Source organism: Esox lucius, chromosome 15 (assembly GCF_011004845.1).
Source record: "Esox lucius isolate fEsoLuc1 chromosome 15, fEsoLuc1.pri, whole genome shotgun sequence".
NCBI classification, from domain to species: Eukaryota; Metazoa; Chordata; class Actinopteri; order Esociformes; family Esocidae; genus Esox; species Esox lucius.
Genome location: NC_047583.1, coordinates 20,463,686 through 20,482,077, shown reverse-complemented (window position 1 = coordinate 20,482,077; position 18,392 = coordinate 20,463,686). Strand labels below are relative to the sequence as shown.

Below are 18,392 nucleotides of genomic sequence, written 5' to 3'. Positions count from 1 at the left end.
TTAAATGAGAGAGCCAGTGCTATGACATTGGATGAAGAGTGGGACTCACCTCGTTGACCAAGAACTGGAGCTGGATGACAGCCGCCCCACTCTCATGTTGACAGTAGCACTCCACACCAGCACGGCCAAAACTGTACAGCTCAGTTAAGGGACCAGACCTTGTTCAAGATGCATTTGTAATAGGCATGGGTTTAAAGACAATGAACTGAATAGGTTATAATGTATGAATCCCACATGAAAAATGACTTGTCCTCAGCAAGAAATAAATACTTAAAATCCTTTGTGGCAGTGGAACATGGGACAATGAGGCCACAAAACAGATTAATATGAATTAAATGGAAGGCAGGCACAGTAGTACTGTATCTGATTTGGTAAATGGGTCTCGGATCCTCCTGGGCTTAGTCCATGTCGTAGGTCAGCTAAGAGTGTAATGTGCCCATTGCCATTAAATCCAATAAAGGCTTTAACATAGTGATGGGGTCATGGTAGTATACAATAGCAAGAATTTGCAATAAACCACAATGATTTGTTGTGCTAAGCAAACATACGTTTGCCTGTCTAACTATTTAAGAAATTAGATTATTCACTGTTTCTTTTCTGACCGTCAGTGTTTCTACTCTGACCTTGAGTATTTCTACTCTGACTTAATGATTCAATGTTTCTACTCTGACTTAATGATTCAATGTTTCTACTCTGACCTATTTAGCTTGATCTCTGACAATCTCTGTTTTGACAAGGACATCCCAGATTTTTGGCTGCTTCCTTTGGCTTCTTATTTGTCTTTGCTTGTCCACCACTGAAAAGCAGAAGAGGACTTTTATCTCCATCACCTCAGAGTGTTCTAAAAAATAATTGATATGACTACAGGAACAATTTCAAGACGCAGACCTGATCTTGCTTCATTTAGAATATTCAGTTAAACCACTTTCACCTTCAGCAGTGAGTCATCCCAGAGCCTAAGAGCCTTTGAATTAGCTTGACAGGAAACATTGGAAAAGTGCACCCACCACCTTATGAAATCCCCAACAATAGAATGGCACAGAAGCAGACAAAGCAAGTCATTCACTCCGCCACCCAATCCCTCCCTCAGCTGTAACCACTCTGACTGACTCCGCTCAATACAACAACTCCATGTATTAATACGGTCCAGTCTGCCTTCAAAACAGTTGGCATCCCGAATGAATAACTAAAAGTGGGGGGAGGGAAAATAAAAACCAGAGGCCCATGAGAGCGTTATTTATTCCTAACACATCGGTCAGTTTAGAATCCAGACAGGATGGTAGCAGACTCCTGCGGAGTCTCAACCCTCTCTCGCTGCTTCCCAAATGGCACACTATTGCCTACATGGCGCACTGCTTTTGACTAGGGCCCTGGATAAAATGTGTACACTATATAGGGAAATAGGGTACCATTTAGGATTTATCTGAGGGGTCCATCAAGTCAGAGGTTTCCAGTCTGCTGACATTGTGAAAATATGACCTCAAGGCCATTGCCCACAGTGATGCTATACTTTACCGCCAAGCAACCATGGCAGTCCTGTGTGAAATAAGTCACTGTGGATTTGAGCCAACAACAGTGGTCTCGAAAAAAGAAAACGCGAAGGAGATATGAGCACGGAAAAAAGTAAACGGGCAATTTGCGGTTCAAAGAGTAAGAAAGCAGACACCCTGCCTGCTTCGATGAACAGCTGTGGGATGTGGCTGGAGAAAAGAAACCCCTCATTTCCCCAACTGTGTTCTGAGTTTACACTTACACTGTTTATAAACATGGGGAAAGAAAAGGGATGCTGTAGAGGTTAGCGAGGATAAGCTAATTATGGATTCACAGTTGCAGTGGATTGCATGAATATTAACTTTTTTTACATTTTGCAGGACAGGAAGGAAACTGATAAGGGAAGCTACCATGAAACCTTTGGCTATTCTGAAAGAGCAAGAGTTCTGAAAAGAATCCTAGTATACAGAATGAAAGGATTTTAACCTGCATACCATATGCAACAAGGCAATAATTCCTTTTTAAGGAATACTCTTTTTGGCCTAAATGCAATGGCTTCAGTTGGGACAAATCTTAAAAAAGATTACTGAGAAATTGTCTCAGTTGCAAGCATGGTGGTAGTATCATCATGGTATGGGTATGCATGACATTGGTAAAGCCTCAATCATTTCTCAGATAAAAAGAAACAAGCACAGGCAAAATCCTCAATGCTAACCTGGAGAATTGTCAGGATAAGGTACATTCTACACTGGAGTTACTCACCAGTAATAGAGTGAATGAATACAGCAGCCAAGATAGATTTTTAAACAGATTTGAGGCAACTCTATGTCATGACAAGACTTCCAGATGTAAAACCTGCCAAATGTGTTGTACATATTGACTCAGGGAATACTTATTTAATACAAGTATTATTTAACATTAAAAACATTTTGGGGTGATTGTTGACAAAAAAAATAAAATCACACTTTGTAACATGATAAAAAAAAAATGTATTATGCAATCTTCGGTTTATATTTTTTTACTGTAATTTTGTTTTAACCATCTAGCTCAGGGACAATGCGATGGTAAACCAGTGACATTTAATTAACTTTCATAAACAATAATACAGCAGGCTATCATGCCGCCCCATATTCCTTAAGAAGCAAACGTTTAGGGGGCGTGGTATCACTGGTCATACAGGGATCAGAAAAAGAAAGGAAAGACAGCCAAACACAGCGTCCGTCACAGAGACAACATGCAGTCAGGTAAGAACATAAAAGCACCCTGACTGACAGCCTCAGCACTACAGTACCTGGCAGTGAAGCCGCAAAGAGGAAAAGATGACAGACACACTCAGGAAAGCCCTGTCCGCACTGGGGGTTTGCTACGGTGTCCAGTTAGCGTGGATCTGACAGATGCACGGAAATAACATCTGCCCATCTGAACAGGATTAACAAAACTGTAATCAAACAACCCCTGAATGCCGTGAACAAACTAAGGTGGGGCTGCGTCACAACTGAACAGACTGCTGTTCGCCGGGTGTCACAATTTGACTTGATAGATTAAAACCGAAGAAAAACTTCTCTTAAGTGGACAGAGTGCTCATGATGGAGCTTGTGCCTCAAGATGGCTGGTGCACAATTTGTTGTCTTATGGGTAAATTGTTGCACTGACGGGCCAGAAGAAATTCCTTGTTTGTTGTGAAAGTTACTTGGCAATAAAACTCTCTTTCTGATTCTTATTCTGATCCACATTCTGGAATTGCATGAGCATCTAAGCATTATACAGATCTCTGCTTTGTCAGTGTGACGTTGGCAGAGCTTAAGCTGCTGCGTGAGTGTTTATCCTGAGGCAGAAAAGCAATATGTCAGTAGATAATCTTTGGTTGCATTAGTCGTTCGAAAACTGTTGATTCCTAAAGCTCTGCTAAATGTCATATTACCACAAATCGCTATCTCAGCTGGGGTTTGTATAGAAATGTTGTAGCTAATTTAACCTTGTTAAAACCACTTAATGTGTGCTTTACATCAGAGAGCCAGCTTATATTAGTTAGCTAACCATACATTTTAGCTCACTTTTATTTTTTATTCTGGATGAAACCAAGAGCAATTTTTTTTATATATTTTTCAGTAAAAAAAAGAAAACTGCACAGGGTGCTCTACTGGCAATTAAATGGTAAAGTGGTTACACTACAGCAGTTCAAGCTACAGTCTGGGATTTGGATATCTGTAATAGTCAATTCAGTTTTTTAACCATTGATTCTTTTCTTGAACCATCTCACCCTATTATGTTACAATATAAACATAGTTTTTATCATGTCGAAAAACAGGTCTGTTATGGACTATCTGGCTTCCATCTAGAATTCTGCTTGGGTTACATTTTCCATTCTTCATCATCCCTAAGTTTTTAAAAGCACCAAGGTTGTGTTTTGCTCAACTGATCCCAGAATGTAGCTAGTCATTTCACACTGTCTCTGACGTATTTATGACTGTATAGAGTGTAACAGCTGTGATCTCCGCAAGTTATGGAAAAAATACATTAAACAAAGATAATTCCATCAAGTCTCATCTTAGCACGATCAGACAGCAATGGGTGGAAAAGTATTCAGGAGCTGAGGTGAATTTTGCACTGTAACTATTATTGAATAACAATAATGCACAGCTAACACCTGAAACATGTTAACACCCACACATCAACACCGGTATCAACACCGGTATCAACACCGGTATCAACACCGGTATCAACACCGGTATCAACACCGGTATCAACACCGGTATCAACACCGCCCAATCAACAGGGAAACACAAAAAGGCCATGCAACTTTGTCTCGCAGCCCTTAACAGCAGTTCCAAATTCTACGTGAAGAAATTACAAAAGCAATAGGTGTTTACAGCCGCAGATATTGTGTGTCTGATTTCTGTGAGTGAGAAAGAGAATACAGGCTTTCAGCATCTTCTAAAATGTCCCTCTTGTACCAATTTCAACACATTGGTAGTACCCACACTATGAGCAAGCCCAAGCACAAGATAACAATGAATTGGCCAATAAGCCTCACACAGGGTTTCCTTTTTAGTTTTTGTTGAGCAATAAAAACAATAGTTTTCCTTTACAGAAATATAGCAAGCACTGGTATTCTTGATTGTGCAGTCCTCAGACAATATATGGCTCATGTTAGTTCAATCTTAGCCTTGCATCTTTTAACAAATAAACTTTTTTGCGCTGTACCGGCAACGTATCAAACCATGAACCGCGGGTTAGCTGTACCACTCCTAGTTAATACACAGTGTTCATTCCACTGATACAGCCCTTCGTGCACACAGCACACACACCACTTCCATGGAACCAAAATCTGACTGCATTGTCTATCGATGATGTTTGGACAGGTTGTTGGGACGATACGTAAATCCAGGCATGGCACAGCCCTATTGAATAAAGCTATACTGTTTTCTGGTAGTGTCCAATAACATAAATGTTTTTGTCTAATAACATAACATTTTCAACTACATATCTCAAAAGATATTAAGTATATAAAAAGAAAAAAGAAAAATGTAAAAGAAATGTGCATTATTATAGTCTGAGTGCACATAAGGCTCGATCAAAGTGTAGCATCCTCTTTTAACCCAACCACTCTAAATAGGAGAGGTATCGGGGGGTGCCACATTAGGTTCCCAGGGAGCAAAGTGCCTAGAAAGTGTCACAATTCTGGCTTTAATGACACACAAATTGGTCATTGTACGCCTACAACTTGTGCACACATGCTTCTTATAAAAAGAGGTCCACATAAGGCCCTGTAGATGATGACAGTAAGGTCAGCGTGACCACTAACCTAAAGATGGTGAGCAACTTTCTTTTTCAAATAAATACAGTTGTAGTTTGGATAGTACACAACCGTCAGGGTGAAAATCAGTTCATCTTGATCGTGTGTCAGCTTTAACTCCCTTACACCAAATATTATGCAGCATCATCTGGATGTGTGTAATAGTCCCAACATTCACCTTTTGCTATGAGCTTCCAGTCAAGCCATCTGCATGTTACATTTTGGGCAAATCTAACGTATGCATCATGCAGAGCACACTGCTCATCAACAAGTAATTAACACATCATTACCACATCACTTAAATTATTTAAAACAATATAAAGCATTTGGTATTTTCTGTAATTGATTGTGTCTGTAATTGAAGGAGTCCGAGACTGCACCACAGAGAGAAAAAAAAAAGAGGCTTTTCCCCCCACTGAAAGATAGACACTTCCGCTTTAGCAAACCACAGTGTTTGGTCTTTTAACATTTCACAACTGCAAGAAGGTCCATATCAGATGACAATATCATGACAATCATAAGACAGGAACCTGCATGTCTCAGTGGTTCGAAATGTACAAAACTTAGAACATAGATCATACAACAAAAACAACACCACTTAATAAAGCACTGCACCAGGGCACAGCATGTCTTCGGCTAATTTATATTTTTGAAAAACTAGCTAAAAATAAGTATAAAAATAGCTGAAGAATATAAAAGAATAGTTGATGAATATCATTTAGCACGGAGTATGGAGGATCTGGGTGTTTAAAGACAAGAAACAGCAATTAAACTGATATTTGCCAGCAGTCGGTCAACTTTTTTAAAGAATGTACTACAAAAAAGGATTTTCAATTACAGCGTTTGCTCCAAATTAGACAACCACAGTAAGGTTTCCTATGGCTATTAAATATAGAGATACAGATAAATAGTAGTAGATACAGATAATGTGAAAGTATACATTTATGGCTAGTAGACATGCATGTCCACTGAGCTGTGGCAGTGTTTCCCAATTCTGAAGCCAATGAGCCAGATCGATGATGCCAGTCTCATGATAAATGACCAAGGGCCTTCAATGACAGTAATCGCATCAGGTCACCCTGCCAGTCGGCCACTATTAGTATCTGGACGGATGTTGGTGTGTTCTTTGGACCACTATTAAGACACCCAAGTGTTTAGGAGTTGCTATTAACAAAATAACAATATCCTAAAACAGCTTCCCAAACCTGCTTGGCATTAACAGCACGTCAGGATGCCAAGAAACACTGAGAATAACCTAAACGGGTCCCATGCCATTCCATGACCTTTAAAACCATATATTTACCCGAGCCAAGCTTACTGACAGAGCCTTTAAGGAGGCGAATCAAACAGCCACATTATACCTCTGATCTATATTATTTAAATGCAGTTTATGCATTTGTTCATCGTAAATACCCATAAAGACCGGCTACACCATGGAGAACCCAAGCTGGCCTTCATATGGTAGCCTGGCTATTAACTTGGCTGGCTGTTCTCTCACATGGCCTGACAGACGTGCACAGCATGACCAGCGATGTTAACAGCACATGGCCTAGGCTACGGGGTGGCACTGGGCCGGCGTTTTGGCACACACCAGGCAGAGCAGTGGAAAAGTTTGGTCAAGGTTGACTCCCCAGCATATGGCAGCTGAGAAGCTCATGTTATGGTTGAGATATTACTAATGAGTACCTGCTCTGGTTAGAAGTAAAATACTATTGAAGTATTTGCAATGCAGCCATAAAGCTGCTCTGACAAATAAGTGTTATTACTGCATAAGAGGGAACAACAGCAATTTCCGTTGCCATTTCTGATGTGAGCAGCTTCATCAATTGTATGTGATTGCACACAAGTGGGTTTTATAGCATAAGCTACCACAACTAAGTCCTGTTGCTTGGTTGAGCTTTCAGAACAAAATGGTGAACATATGACAGCTTGAGCCACAATGAATCACATGAAAGTTGTATGCAGAGCTCCAGTGAGTGAGAAAGGGGTGTATAATCTTCAAGCATAGCATGCTCCAAGATCACTCTGTGATTGACAGAAGCACGCACTACATACTTTTACAGGCAATCCAACTCTAAGACACATTTGAAGAAAACAAAGCACTGTATTCCCATTTAAGGTCCGATATCTACTATACCTACATATAATCTCAACTGAACATGGCTGGGAAACTGGTCCTTAATTAATAATATCAGAGATAGAGCTAACTGCAATGTTGTTTGCCGATTTTCCTATTAACAGATAAAAAAGATACAGTCTCACAGCACCACTCTGAGTCCCAATGGCCAGAATCTTCTGCACAGGGTCAAAGGCCATGGAGGAGGGCTGGTAGGGGAAGCCATGGCGCACAGTCTGGAAGAGAGAGTAAGAACACAATCTCCATTATACCAATACTAGATCATCTCCAGGCAGATTTGTTGAAAGGCATTTGTCTTCGTCATGATAGACTGTTCCTTGTCACTATTTGATCCTTGGATAACTGCAGGAACTTAATAGCTCACTAGCCAAAAACAGTGTCTGGATGGCATATCACTATAATTACATAATCCAGAGGAACTGGATTATTCAGACTTAATTCATGGCTGGCTGGTTGTGGACACTACATAATCTGAAGATTATATAACCTTGGTTCATCTAGGTAGCTGGTGGGATGACGCTATGGGGAAATGTGGCAACGCCAGGAATGGGATCGTGTGGGAGGACGTCAGCTGATTAGCAATTCGTCATTATTCGGTTGATTTGACAGCTCTCAACAGTAGCTAGCTTACTGGCAACCTCCTATCCAAGCTATTTTAGTTAAAAGATCCGCACAAATGCATTGTCAGCATACCTGGACAATAACAATCAATACGCACTCCTGTATGTAGCAACTGTCTGACACAGTAAGCTAACGTTAGCTAACTCGATAACTAATAAGATAAATGATTTAGAAAGCACAAGCTGTTGATCTGTGTGTACCTGTGTACTGCATGCATGTCTCGTGCTAGCTCAGTGATTTCCAGCAAAACAGCTTAATACAGTACAGTTGCCCACCTTGCAGAGCTGAAAATGCTCTGACTGTAGCGTCTCTTGTATCACATCATTTTGATTAGGTCCCGGATGTGCAGATGCAGAGGAAGATGAAGCAGTCAAGCCGTCCAGGACTTTTCTGATATTGAACTTCTTCATTTTCCCCTAAGACGAAACACAAAATAAATCAACGAAGCCACCATAAATTGGACTCAGCGGTAGCTACTGTAGCTGTTGAAGACGCACAGTTGGCTAATATCTTGTTCTGATCATCTCGCATGTTACGGATAGTGTTGTTGTCACTGCACTATCCATAGCATAATTCACAAATAGACAGTTTAAGCATAAGAACGATAACGCATTCCTTTAGAAAATAGTTTTTCATGTATCGGCATTGTTAGTATCCAGTCCGAGTCGATCGTAAGCTCTACCTTGAAGGCAGCTAACCAGTCTAGCTAACACGGAAACGCAGTGAACTGCAGAGACGAGTCTGCGCAGTGGAGGCAGCAACACGCCGGATGTACACAACATTGGATACATTAGGGAGCAGTTAGCTACAGTAAAACCAAATATTGAATCTGGTATTTTGGAAACCTGTTGAAGTTGAAAAAATATGATAAATTAAATAAGAGAATAACATTTAGTATTTACATCACAAAGCATATACACATGCTTGTGAGACAGAGAAGGATTTTGCCAATTGATTTACCATTATAAACTTTTCTTGTATTTTATTATCTACCTTTCAAAATTCATTTATTGCAAGACAAACATATGACACACCCTCCCATTGCCAAGATGTGTTACAATTATTGGCTTCCTTGCATTTAGTACTTTGTACACCCTCCCATTGCCAAGACTAGAGCTCTGAGTCATCTTTCATTATGTTTGATGACAGGAGAACACAGGAAGGAATTTGAGACCATTCCTCTACTCAGAAACTATCAAGATTATTCAGAGTCCTCAGTTCTTGCTAATGGACTCTCCTATCAGCTTACCCCACAGGGGTTTTGAATGTGATTTAGGTTAGGGGACTATGATGGCTATTGCATAAGCTTGATTCTATGGACAGTGAAATTGTTTATTGTGGATTTGTAGCTATGCTTTGGATCGCTGTCCTGCTGGAAAATTCAAAGAAAACACACGTTTAGTCTCCTGGCAGTCACAGAAATGTTTCGGCCTACAATCTCCTGGCACTTAATGGAGTCTAGGATGCCAAGTATCCTAACAAGGCTTCCCAGGCCATTGGAAGTAAATCAGCCCTATAACAAAACAGACCCATCACCATACATTGTAGCACAGATTTGTTTATTTTTGCCATGACCATGGCTTCTTTTACATCAAACCCATCTCTGGTGTTTTTGCCAAAATATCAATTATGTTTTCTTCAAACCATAGAACAAGGATTCTTTGAAAGTTCCAATGATGCGTAACAAAGTCCAGGTGCTTAAATTTATGGTTTGGTGACAAAAGAGTCTTTCTTCTTGCAACGTTTTCAAATATATGCTTCAAAAGACTAGTTCTGGCCTACCTTAAGTCCTCTAGGCTGGTCAACAAACTCCATGACCTGGGGATCAGCCCCTCTCTCTGCAACTGGACTTTGGACTTCCTGACCAACAGACCCCAGTCTGTCAGGTTAGACTACTTCACCTCTTCCACCCTGATCCTGAACATTGATGTTCCACAAGGCTGTGTGCTGAGACCCCTCTTCGCCCATGAATGTGTTCCTGTACACAGTTTCAACACCATGGTCAAGTTCCAGACGACACCACAGTGGTAGACCTGATCAGTGTCAATGACGAGTCAGCCTACAGGGAGGAGGTCAATGCCTGGCAGCATGGTGCACCACAACAACCTGGCCCTCAATGCAAAGAATCCAAGGAGCTCATTGTGGATTACAGGAAGTCTAAAGGCTGCAGTCATGCCCCAGGTCTCATCAATGGCACTGAGGTGGAACTTGTGTCAAGCTTCAAATTCCTGGGTGTCCACATATCTGTGGACCTCTCCTGGACCCTCAACACCTCAGCCCTGGTCAAAAAGGCACAACTGCCCCTGTATTTTTTAAGGAGGCTGAGGAAGGCCCACCTGTCCTCCAGGATCCTTGTGAACTTACCGATGCACATGCGAGAGCATTCTGACGAACTGTGCCACAGTGTGGTTTAGCGGATGCTCTGTAGCCGACCAGAAGGCCCTGTAATGTGTGGTGACTAACATCACTAACCATACAACCTCCCGCCTCTCAGGGAACTTGTTGCACTACTCCCTTTGTACTGCTGGACTCTGACACTGCAAAGTCTGATAATGGAAGTTTTCAGTTGTTACAGGTATGTGTCTACCTCAGGAACCTCACTGCTGTTATCCCTGCATTTCAGTTGCACATTCACCTTGCACATTATATGTGCCTTCTTTGCACATTTAGAATTGCCATTGTACTTGCATTTTTCAGCTGTTACATACACATGTCTACCTAGGGTTGCACATGCTCCCTTACTTCTTCAACATGCCTCAATTGCATGTTTAGAATGCCATTTAGAATTTCCCTTTGTACCCGCACAACTATTTATCCCACATGCACTGCCGTGACTATTGGGGGTGCAGGGGCTGCACCAGGGCTCATGGTGGGTGGGGGGCCCGCAATGGTTGGGGGGGGCCCATACTGTGAGGTTAATGTATGCCAGGCTTTACACATGTAACATACACTATACTTAATACTTGTAGATTTTCTGCCCTCCACTTTTTGCCTTAATTGCACATTTAGTATTGCCATTTGCCTTCATTTACACATCAGTACATTCCACTTGTAATATACATATGCTTAATACTTGTACATTTTCTGCCCTCTTCTAGTTGCACTTCTGGTTAGATGCTTACTGCATTTCGTTAAACTTTACTTGTACTCGTTCAGTGACAATAAAGTTGAATCTAATCTAATCTAGTTTTGAAGAATTTGTGACAAATTCTGTAATTCTGCAATGGTGATCCTTGGGGAAAACATTTCACATGTCACTGTGTGTGGGGGAAAAATATACGTGTCCTCTCCCAGGCAGGATCATTACTGCGCCATTTGTTTTAAAGATTTGAATTATTGCCCTAATAATTGCCCTAAATAATGTTTTAGTGGTGACATCACCACTTTTACAATTGCCAAAAATTGCTTAATGCATCTTTAATTGTTACAGTTCTCTTGTTTTAAATGTGTGTTTTTTATATCTATGAAATGTAAAAAACATTACTCAACCTGTTTGGCTTGACATAGAACGACAATGAGTTGGCATGATAGGGTATGAGAAACAGACACTAGATGGCACAATTTACTAACATTAGTACCAAGCAGTAGTTCTCACAAAAAGATCTACTAGTAAGGGGAAAACAGATAAACAGCAAGGAAAATTAGATGCATGGAAAAATGCATCTAAAGATATAACTTTGTTGGGAAATAGAGTTAAAAGTCATTATGTTAAATGAGTGCTGGATCTGGAATTTACACATCTCCTCCTAAACCACATTCATTTATTATTACCCTCCTCTGCTCAGATTCTGACTAATAGAACCAGCTAAATCCCTTTCTTTTGTTCTACTTGTCTTATCCCTTTCACTTCAGCCAATCCCTCTCTCATCCCTCTCTCCTCATCCCAACCCTCTCTTCTCATACCATTTCATCCCATCACTCTCCTTTTCTCAAACCTCTCTTCAAATCCCTTTCTCCTCTTATCATGCCTTTTTTCTCATTCTACACCTATGATATCATTCACTGTCCCTTGCCACATCCAAATATACAGCATACAACATGCCCTCAGTTCAGGGCATCTAAAACTCCAAGGAAGGAAATATAACAGCAGATGCAAGGATAGTTACCAAAGTTTGAAGAACGTTCACCAGGATCTGAAAGATTTTAGACCAAGGTCGGCAACTAGGCTTGGCAATCAGGCCACATTTCCTTTTAGTTAATATCCAACAGACCAGAATATAAATAATATCGCAATGAATAGCCTTTATACTACAAATTACTGTATCACAGATTAATACGTTCTGAACCCAATTACAGTATATTAACATAATCTGATCACACTAATAAAATCCGCAATGCTGACCTATATTAAATTATTTAATTGTTATTGTTGTAGAGATCGAGGCCTTTTTTCTAGGTGTTCACTGGTTTGGAAAAAAGGTCTTTAACAAAAAAATGCTAGGTCCAGATGAGTTCAAAATCATTATCATAAGATAAAATGGAGAGTTAATGCAATAGAATAGAATAGAATAATTAAATTAAATTTAAAGGGTCTTTATTAATTTCACATTTGTGAACAAATTATTAATCATGGAAAAATCATTTTTTATTAATTAGATAATGTGTTGTCCATATTGTAAAAGTATTTGGGCCAACATCTCAGCTTGACTCTTAAATCTAGGTCTTCTAGCTGTATCTAGGACATTAATCCATATTTAGAAGTTGTGTTACTTTTGTTCAGTCACTTTCCCTTAGGCGCACTTACCAAAGGAGGTAAACTAACAACACAACCCATGAACATAGATGTCCTGCACCAAACCTGATTATGGTGAATATATAAAATATAGGATTAGATTCACCTTTATTGTCATTGAACAATACAAGTACAGTACAACGAAATGCAGTTTTGCAAATAGAGGAGTGCAGAATAATTTACAAGTATTAAGTTTATGTATATACTTATATATATATATATATATATATATATATATATATATATATATATATATATGTAAGTTTTTATATATATATATATATATATATATATATATATATATATATATATATATGTGTGTGTATATATATAAACATATCATGGATAAAAAGCATGAAGGGGATATTTGTCCAGAGTACTGCAGGCTTAATAATTGTCAACGAATATTATGTGATATAGACAGTAATCTGAATGCGTCTGAGTGCTATAATGTAGACAGTGTAAAGCATGGCAACCTGTAGGGTAGAACAGATCCCTTGCTGCACAACCAGGAGTTTAAGGATACCTTAATGTAAAACTACAGGACATCAAAGAACAGGTGGTGTGTGAAAATAACCTCTAACATACCTCAGGAAATATGAGAGTCTAGGTAGAAAAATATTTGAGCAAAATATAATAAGCAACAACAAATAACATTGTATGGAAAATGTTAATTTGTGGGACTGAATTACAGTAGGTATAAAAAGTCACCACCCCTTTTCAAAATGTTCACCTTATGTTGTCTTACAGCCTGAAATGAATACACATTAAATCCTGCTTTATTTACACACATTAACCCACAATATCCAAGTTACAAAAATATGAAATATTATTTACATTAAAATACCTTCTTTGGAAAAGTCGACGCCCCCCTAAGAATTGTGATTGCAAACTTGCTGAGGTATAACCAATCACCTTCCAGATCACACTTCTTGTGATTGTAGTGACTTTGATTAGTTCAGAATAAAAGCAATTGTTTATTGAGGACTCCACTGCTTATTAATGCAATTCAAAGCACCCACTATGGGCAGAAAGTTACTTTCAAGATCTATGAGATAAAGTTGTGGGAAGACACAAGTCAGGATATAAAAAATATGTCAGAGGCTGTGTCTATCCCCTAGGGTAAAGTTAAGACCATTATTGAGAAGTGGAATGTGTTAGGCACCACCCAGACCATACACACACTGAAAGAAAAGCACATTTCTGTCCATTTAAAATAGACCACATTAATCAGAAAGACAATGTAGACATTGTTAATCTTGGAAATGACTATTGTAGCTGGAAACGGCTTATTTTCAATGGAATATCTACATAGGCACACAGAGGCCCATTATCAGCAAACACCACTCCTGTTTTCCAATGGCACACTGTGTTTGCTAATCCAAGTTTATCACTTTAAAAGGCTAATTGATCATTAGAAATCCCTTTTGCAATTATTTTAGCACATCTGAAAACTGACGATCTGGCGATCTTTGGAAGTATAATTTCAATTTAAAATTATTATTTCTAACCTTCACAATGACTATATATCCTATTCATACTAATTTCATTCATGTTTTCATGGAAAACAAGGACATTTCTAAGTGACCCCAAACAGTAGTGTAGATCAGGCCATCCTTCCAAACTGGATGACCGGGCAAGGAGGTGACTGTGAAGCCACCAAGAAATCAATGGCAGCTTTGAAGGAGCCTTTATGTCAAAGATTGGTCAATGTTTACATGTGACCACAATATCACAAATGCCCCACAAACCTGGCCTCAATATGGGAGTGTGTCAAAAAAAAAAATATATAAGTACAAAACATATTGTACATTCTGAGGCCAAGTGCAAATAGGTGCTGTGGTCCGATGAGACCAAAATGTAACATTTTGGCCAAAACACAAAACGATATATCTGTCAGAAACTCAATATGTCTTTTCACCCAAAGAACACCATGCCCACAGTAAAGCACGGCAATGACATCAATCTGTTTTGGGGGTGTTTCACTCAGGATTTAAGGGAAAATGGACAGTCCAAAATACTGACAGATTCTTGAGGAGAACCTGCAGCCCTCTGCCAGGAAGTTGAAAATGGGAAGATGGTTCACGTTTCAACATGACAATGATCCAAAGCACACCACCAAAGCAACCATTCAGTGGCTGAAGGACAGAAAGGTGTATGTCCTTGAGTGGGCTAGTCAGAGCCCTGAACTAATATTCCATTGAGGGGTGGGGACTGATTTAAAGGGTGCTTTCCATGCAATTTGACTGAGCTTAAACAAATATGCAAGGAAGAATGGGCAAATATTAGTTAGTTTAGATGTATTCAGAGACTAATGGCAGAAATTCATTCACTTGGATATTGTGGGTTACTATGTAAATAAAGCCGGAAAACGTTTTCATTTCAGGCTATGATGTACCAAAAGGTGAACATGTTGAAAGTGGGAGGTGCCTTCTATACCCACTGTACCTGTCCAGGTTAATGACTGTAAAGCAGCACAACTATGAACAGAGGACAATATACAATAGTCAATATTCAACAGAGTAGTTTCTTTGGTTGAGGGGAAAACAACATATGGAGCTTAAAAAATAGAATTATATCGATGAAAAAAATTAAAATCACACTATGATGTTTTATTTTTAGGCTTGAAATTAATGCTATGATTTATAGTTGGAAATGCAGTATGTATTTCATTTCAGAGTTAACATGTAAACTAGAATTTTGGGATGGGCTGTATATGGGTATGTATAACGATTAACTAAATGGTTTGTAAATCAGGAGTGCCAGTTTACCATAAAAAATTTCCTAGCAACTTTTTACATACTGGTTTTGTCTGGACAGCCACAAACTGCTTGTAACCGGATACCAATGTTTCATCTCTGGTAAGAGAGATATTATAGTTTTAATAATTACACCGATCAGCCATAACATTATGACAACTGACAGGTGAAGTGAATAATCTCGTTATCATGGCATCTGTCAGTGGGTGGAATATATTAAGCAGCAAGTTAACATTCTGTCCTCAAAGTTGATGTGTTAGAAGCAGGAAAAATGGCCACGCATATGGTTCTGAGCGACTTTGACAAGGGTCAAATTATGATGGCTAGTCCACTGGGTCAGATCATCTCCAAAACTGCAGCCCTTGTGGAGTGTTCCCGGTCTGCTGTGGTCAGTGCCTATCAAAAGTGGTCTAAGGAAGGAAAAGTGGTGAACTGGCAACAGGGTAATGGGTGGCCAAGGCTCATTGATGCACATGGGGAGCGAAGTCTGGCCTGTATGGTCCAATCCAACAGACGAGCTACTATAACTCATATGGCTGAAAAAGTTAATACTGGTACTGATAGAAAGGTGTCAGAATACACAATGCATCGCAGTTTGTTGCATATGGGGCTGCGTAGCCGTAGACCGGTCAGGGTGCCCATGCTAACCCCTGACCACTGCCGAAAGCGCCTACAATGGGCACGCAAGCATCTGAAATTGGACCAGGGAGCAATGGAAGAAGGTGGCATGGTCTGATGAATCACATTTCCTTTTATGTCACATGGATGGCCAGGTGTGTATGTGTGACTTACCTGGAGAACACATGGCACCAGGATGCAGTATGGGAAGAAGGCAAGTCGGCAGAGGCAGTGTGATGCTTTGGGCAATGTTCTGTTGGGAAACCTTGGGTCCTGCCAGTCATGTGGATGTTACTTTGACACGTACCACCTACCTAAGCATTGTTGCAGACCATGTGAACTATTTCATGGCAACGGTATTCCCTGATGGCATTGACCTTTTCGTTCAGGAATGGTTTGAGGAACACAACATCTGTGGGACGTGCTGGACCAACAGGTCCGATCCATGGAGGCCCCACCTCGCAACTTACAGGACTTAAGGGAACTGCTGCTAACGTCTTGGTGCCAGATACTACAGCACACCTTCAGAGGTCTAGTAGAGTCCATGCCTCAACGGGTCAGGGCTGTTTTGGCGGGGGACCTACACGCCATTAGGCAGGTGGTCATAATGTTATGGCTGATTGGGGTACAAAATAGCTGTGATTAAAGCACAGCTGTCAGCATTGGCCAGGAGGCCAGAAGAAAGGCCGGACTCTTTGGCACATGAGTGGTATGTAGCTGAAGACACTAACTACTGTTACTTAAAAGTGAGCATAAAACAGAAAATGTGACAAAATCTATTAATATGGATATTGTTTTTTAGTCTTTGTAAGTTCTAACTGAATGTGCTATTTGCAATCTCAAATAAAGATCCTGTCTGCAACTTTTCTAGGAAGAATATACTTTTATATTTTATTTGTTTATTCTTAATTTATTTTAATAAAACCTACCCCACCAGAATACCAAATGAAAGTTTGTTTTACAGCATTTTGCAATGTAAGCAATGTAATTATATAGTGTATAGCTATATACATACAACATTTTAGCTTACAGGCTGTAACCACTTTTAAAACATGATGAAAACTCACAAGTGGTTAAATTCCTACAAAAACGTTATTTGATTGCACCTTTAGACCCATAAAGTCTGTGACCGAGACGGATCCTCTGCACTGAATACAGCCCACTAATATAGGATGCATCTCCGGAGGCTGCGACACTAGCGTTTTGTAGCATTCTCAGATATTTCTTTAAGAAAGGATGCCAGAAAATGGGTCATGATGAAAACGGTTTCCTCTTTCTGCAACAGCGTGACCACTATAATTCACTAAGTGAGCATTTGACAGTAACACTGTCTGAGAGAAGTGTTACAGTATGTCTGGTGTATGAGTAGTAAATAACATTATCAGTGTCTGTCGGTCTTACAAGCAATTTTGTTTTCATGTTACTCGGACCGCAAGCATGTCTCCTGTCTGAGGAGATCTTGACCTAGGAGTGTAACTGTCATCCTAGTGGAATGAATGGTAATTTCTTTATGTATAGCTATCTCTCTCACAGCATTCTGCCAGAGCTAATGAAACTTTGCTGATAGAGGGTTTCTTCTTGCTGATTGGATCAGAAATTCAGACAATAGGAATACAGGTAATAAGCAACTTGTTTTGTCCAAATTGGAAGAAGGATTGGCTCTTCCAAAATGTGTTTTACTAATTTACTAAACATCCGAAATATCTGGCAATCCTTCCTCTCCTATTTGGACAATTTGGAATAATTTTTACCACCCATCATACTGTATGTGTACCCATCATACTGTATGTGCACCCATCATACTGTATGTGTACCCATCATACTGTATGTGTACCCATCATACTGTATGTGCACCCATCATACTGTATGTGTACCCATCATACTGTATGTGTACCCATCATACTGTATGTGCACCCATCATACTGTATGTGCACCCATCATACTGCACCCATCATATTGTATGTGCACCCATCATACTGTATGTGTACCCATCATACTGTATGTGCACCCATCATACTGTATGTGCACCCATCATACTGCACCCATCATACTGTATGTGCACCCATCATACTGTATGTGCACCCATCATACTGCACCCATCATACTGTATGTGCACCCATCATACTGTATGTGTACCCATCATACTGTATGTGCACCCATCATACTGTATGTGTACCCATCATACTGTATGTGCACCCATCATACTGTATGTGCACCCATCATACTGCACCCATCATA

General features: G+C 39.9%; 1 protein-coding gene across 8 annotated transcripts in view; it reads right to left on the bottom strand.

Annotated features, from left to right (window-relative positions):
- The window catches only part of stxbp5b (syntaxin binding protein 5b (tomosyn)), a 34,359-nt gene extending 25,568 nt beyond the window's left edge, over positions 1–8,791 (bottom strand). For 7 of the 8 annotated variants that reach the window (XM_029125724.2, XM_029125728.2, XM_029125726.2 and 4 more), the window contains exons 1-3: positions 8,321–8,777; positions 7,542–7,639; positions 50–131 (exon numbers count right to left, since the gene is read on the bottom strand). In XM_029125724.2, the coding sequence (XP_028981557.2) occupies positions 50–131; positions 7,542–7,639; positions 8,321–8,455 (315 nt within the window). In that variant the 5' untranslated portion in view covers positions 8,456–8,777. Of the gene's footprint in view, positions 1–49; positions 132–7,541; positions 7,640–8,320 lie in introns of all 8 variants that reach the window. The other variant, XM_029125725.2, reaches the window with a different exon arrangement.
- Between the last annotated feature and the right edge of the window lie 9,601 nt (positions 8,792–18,392).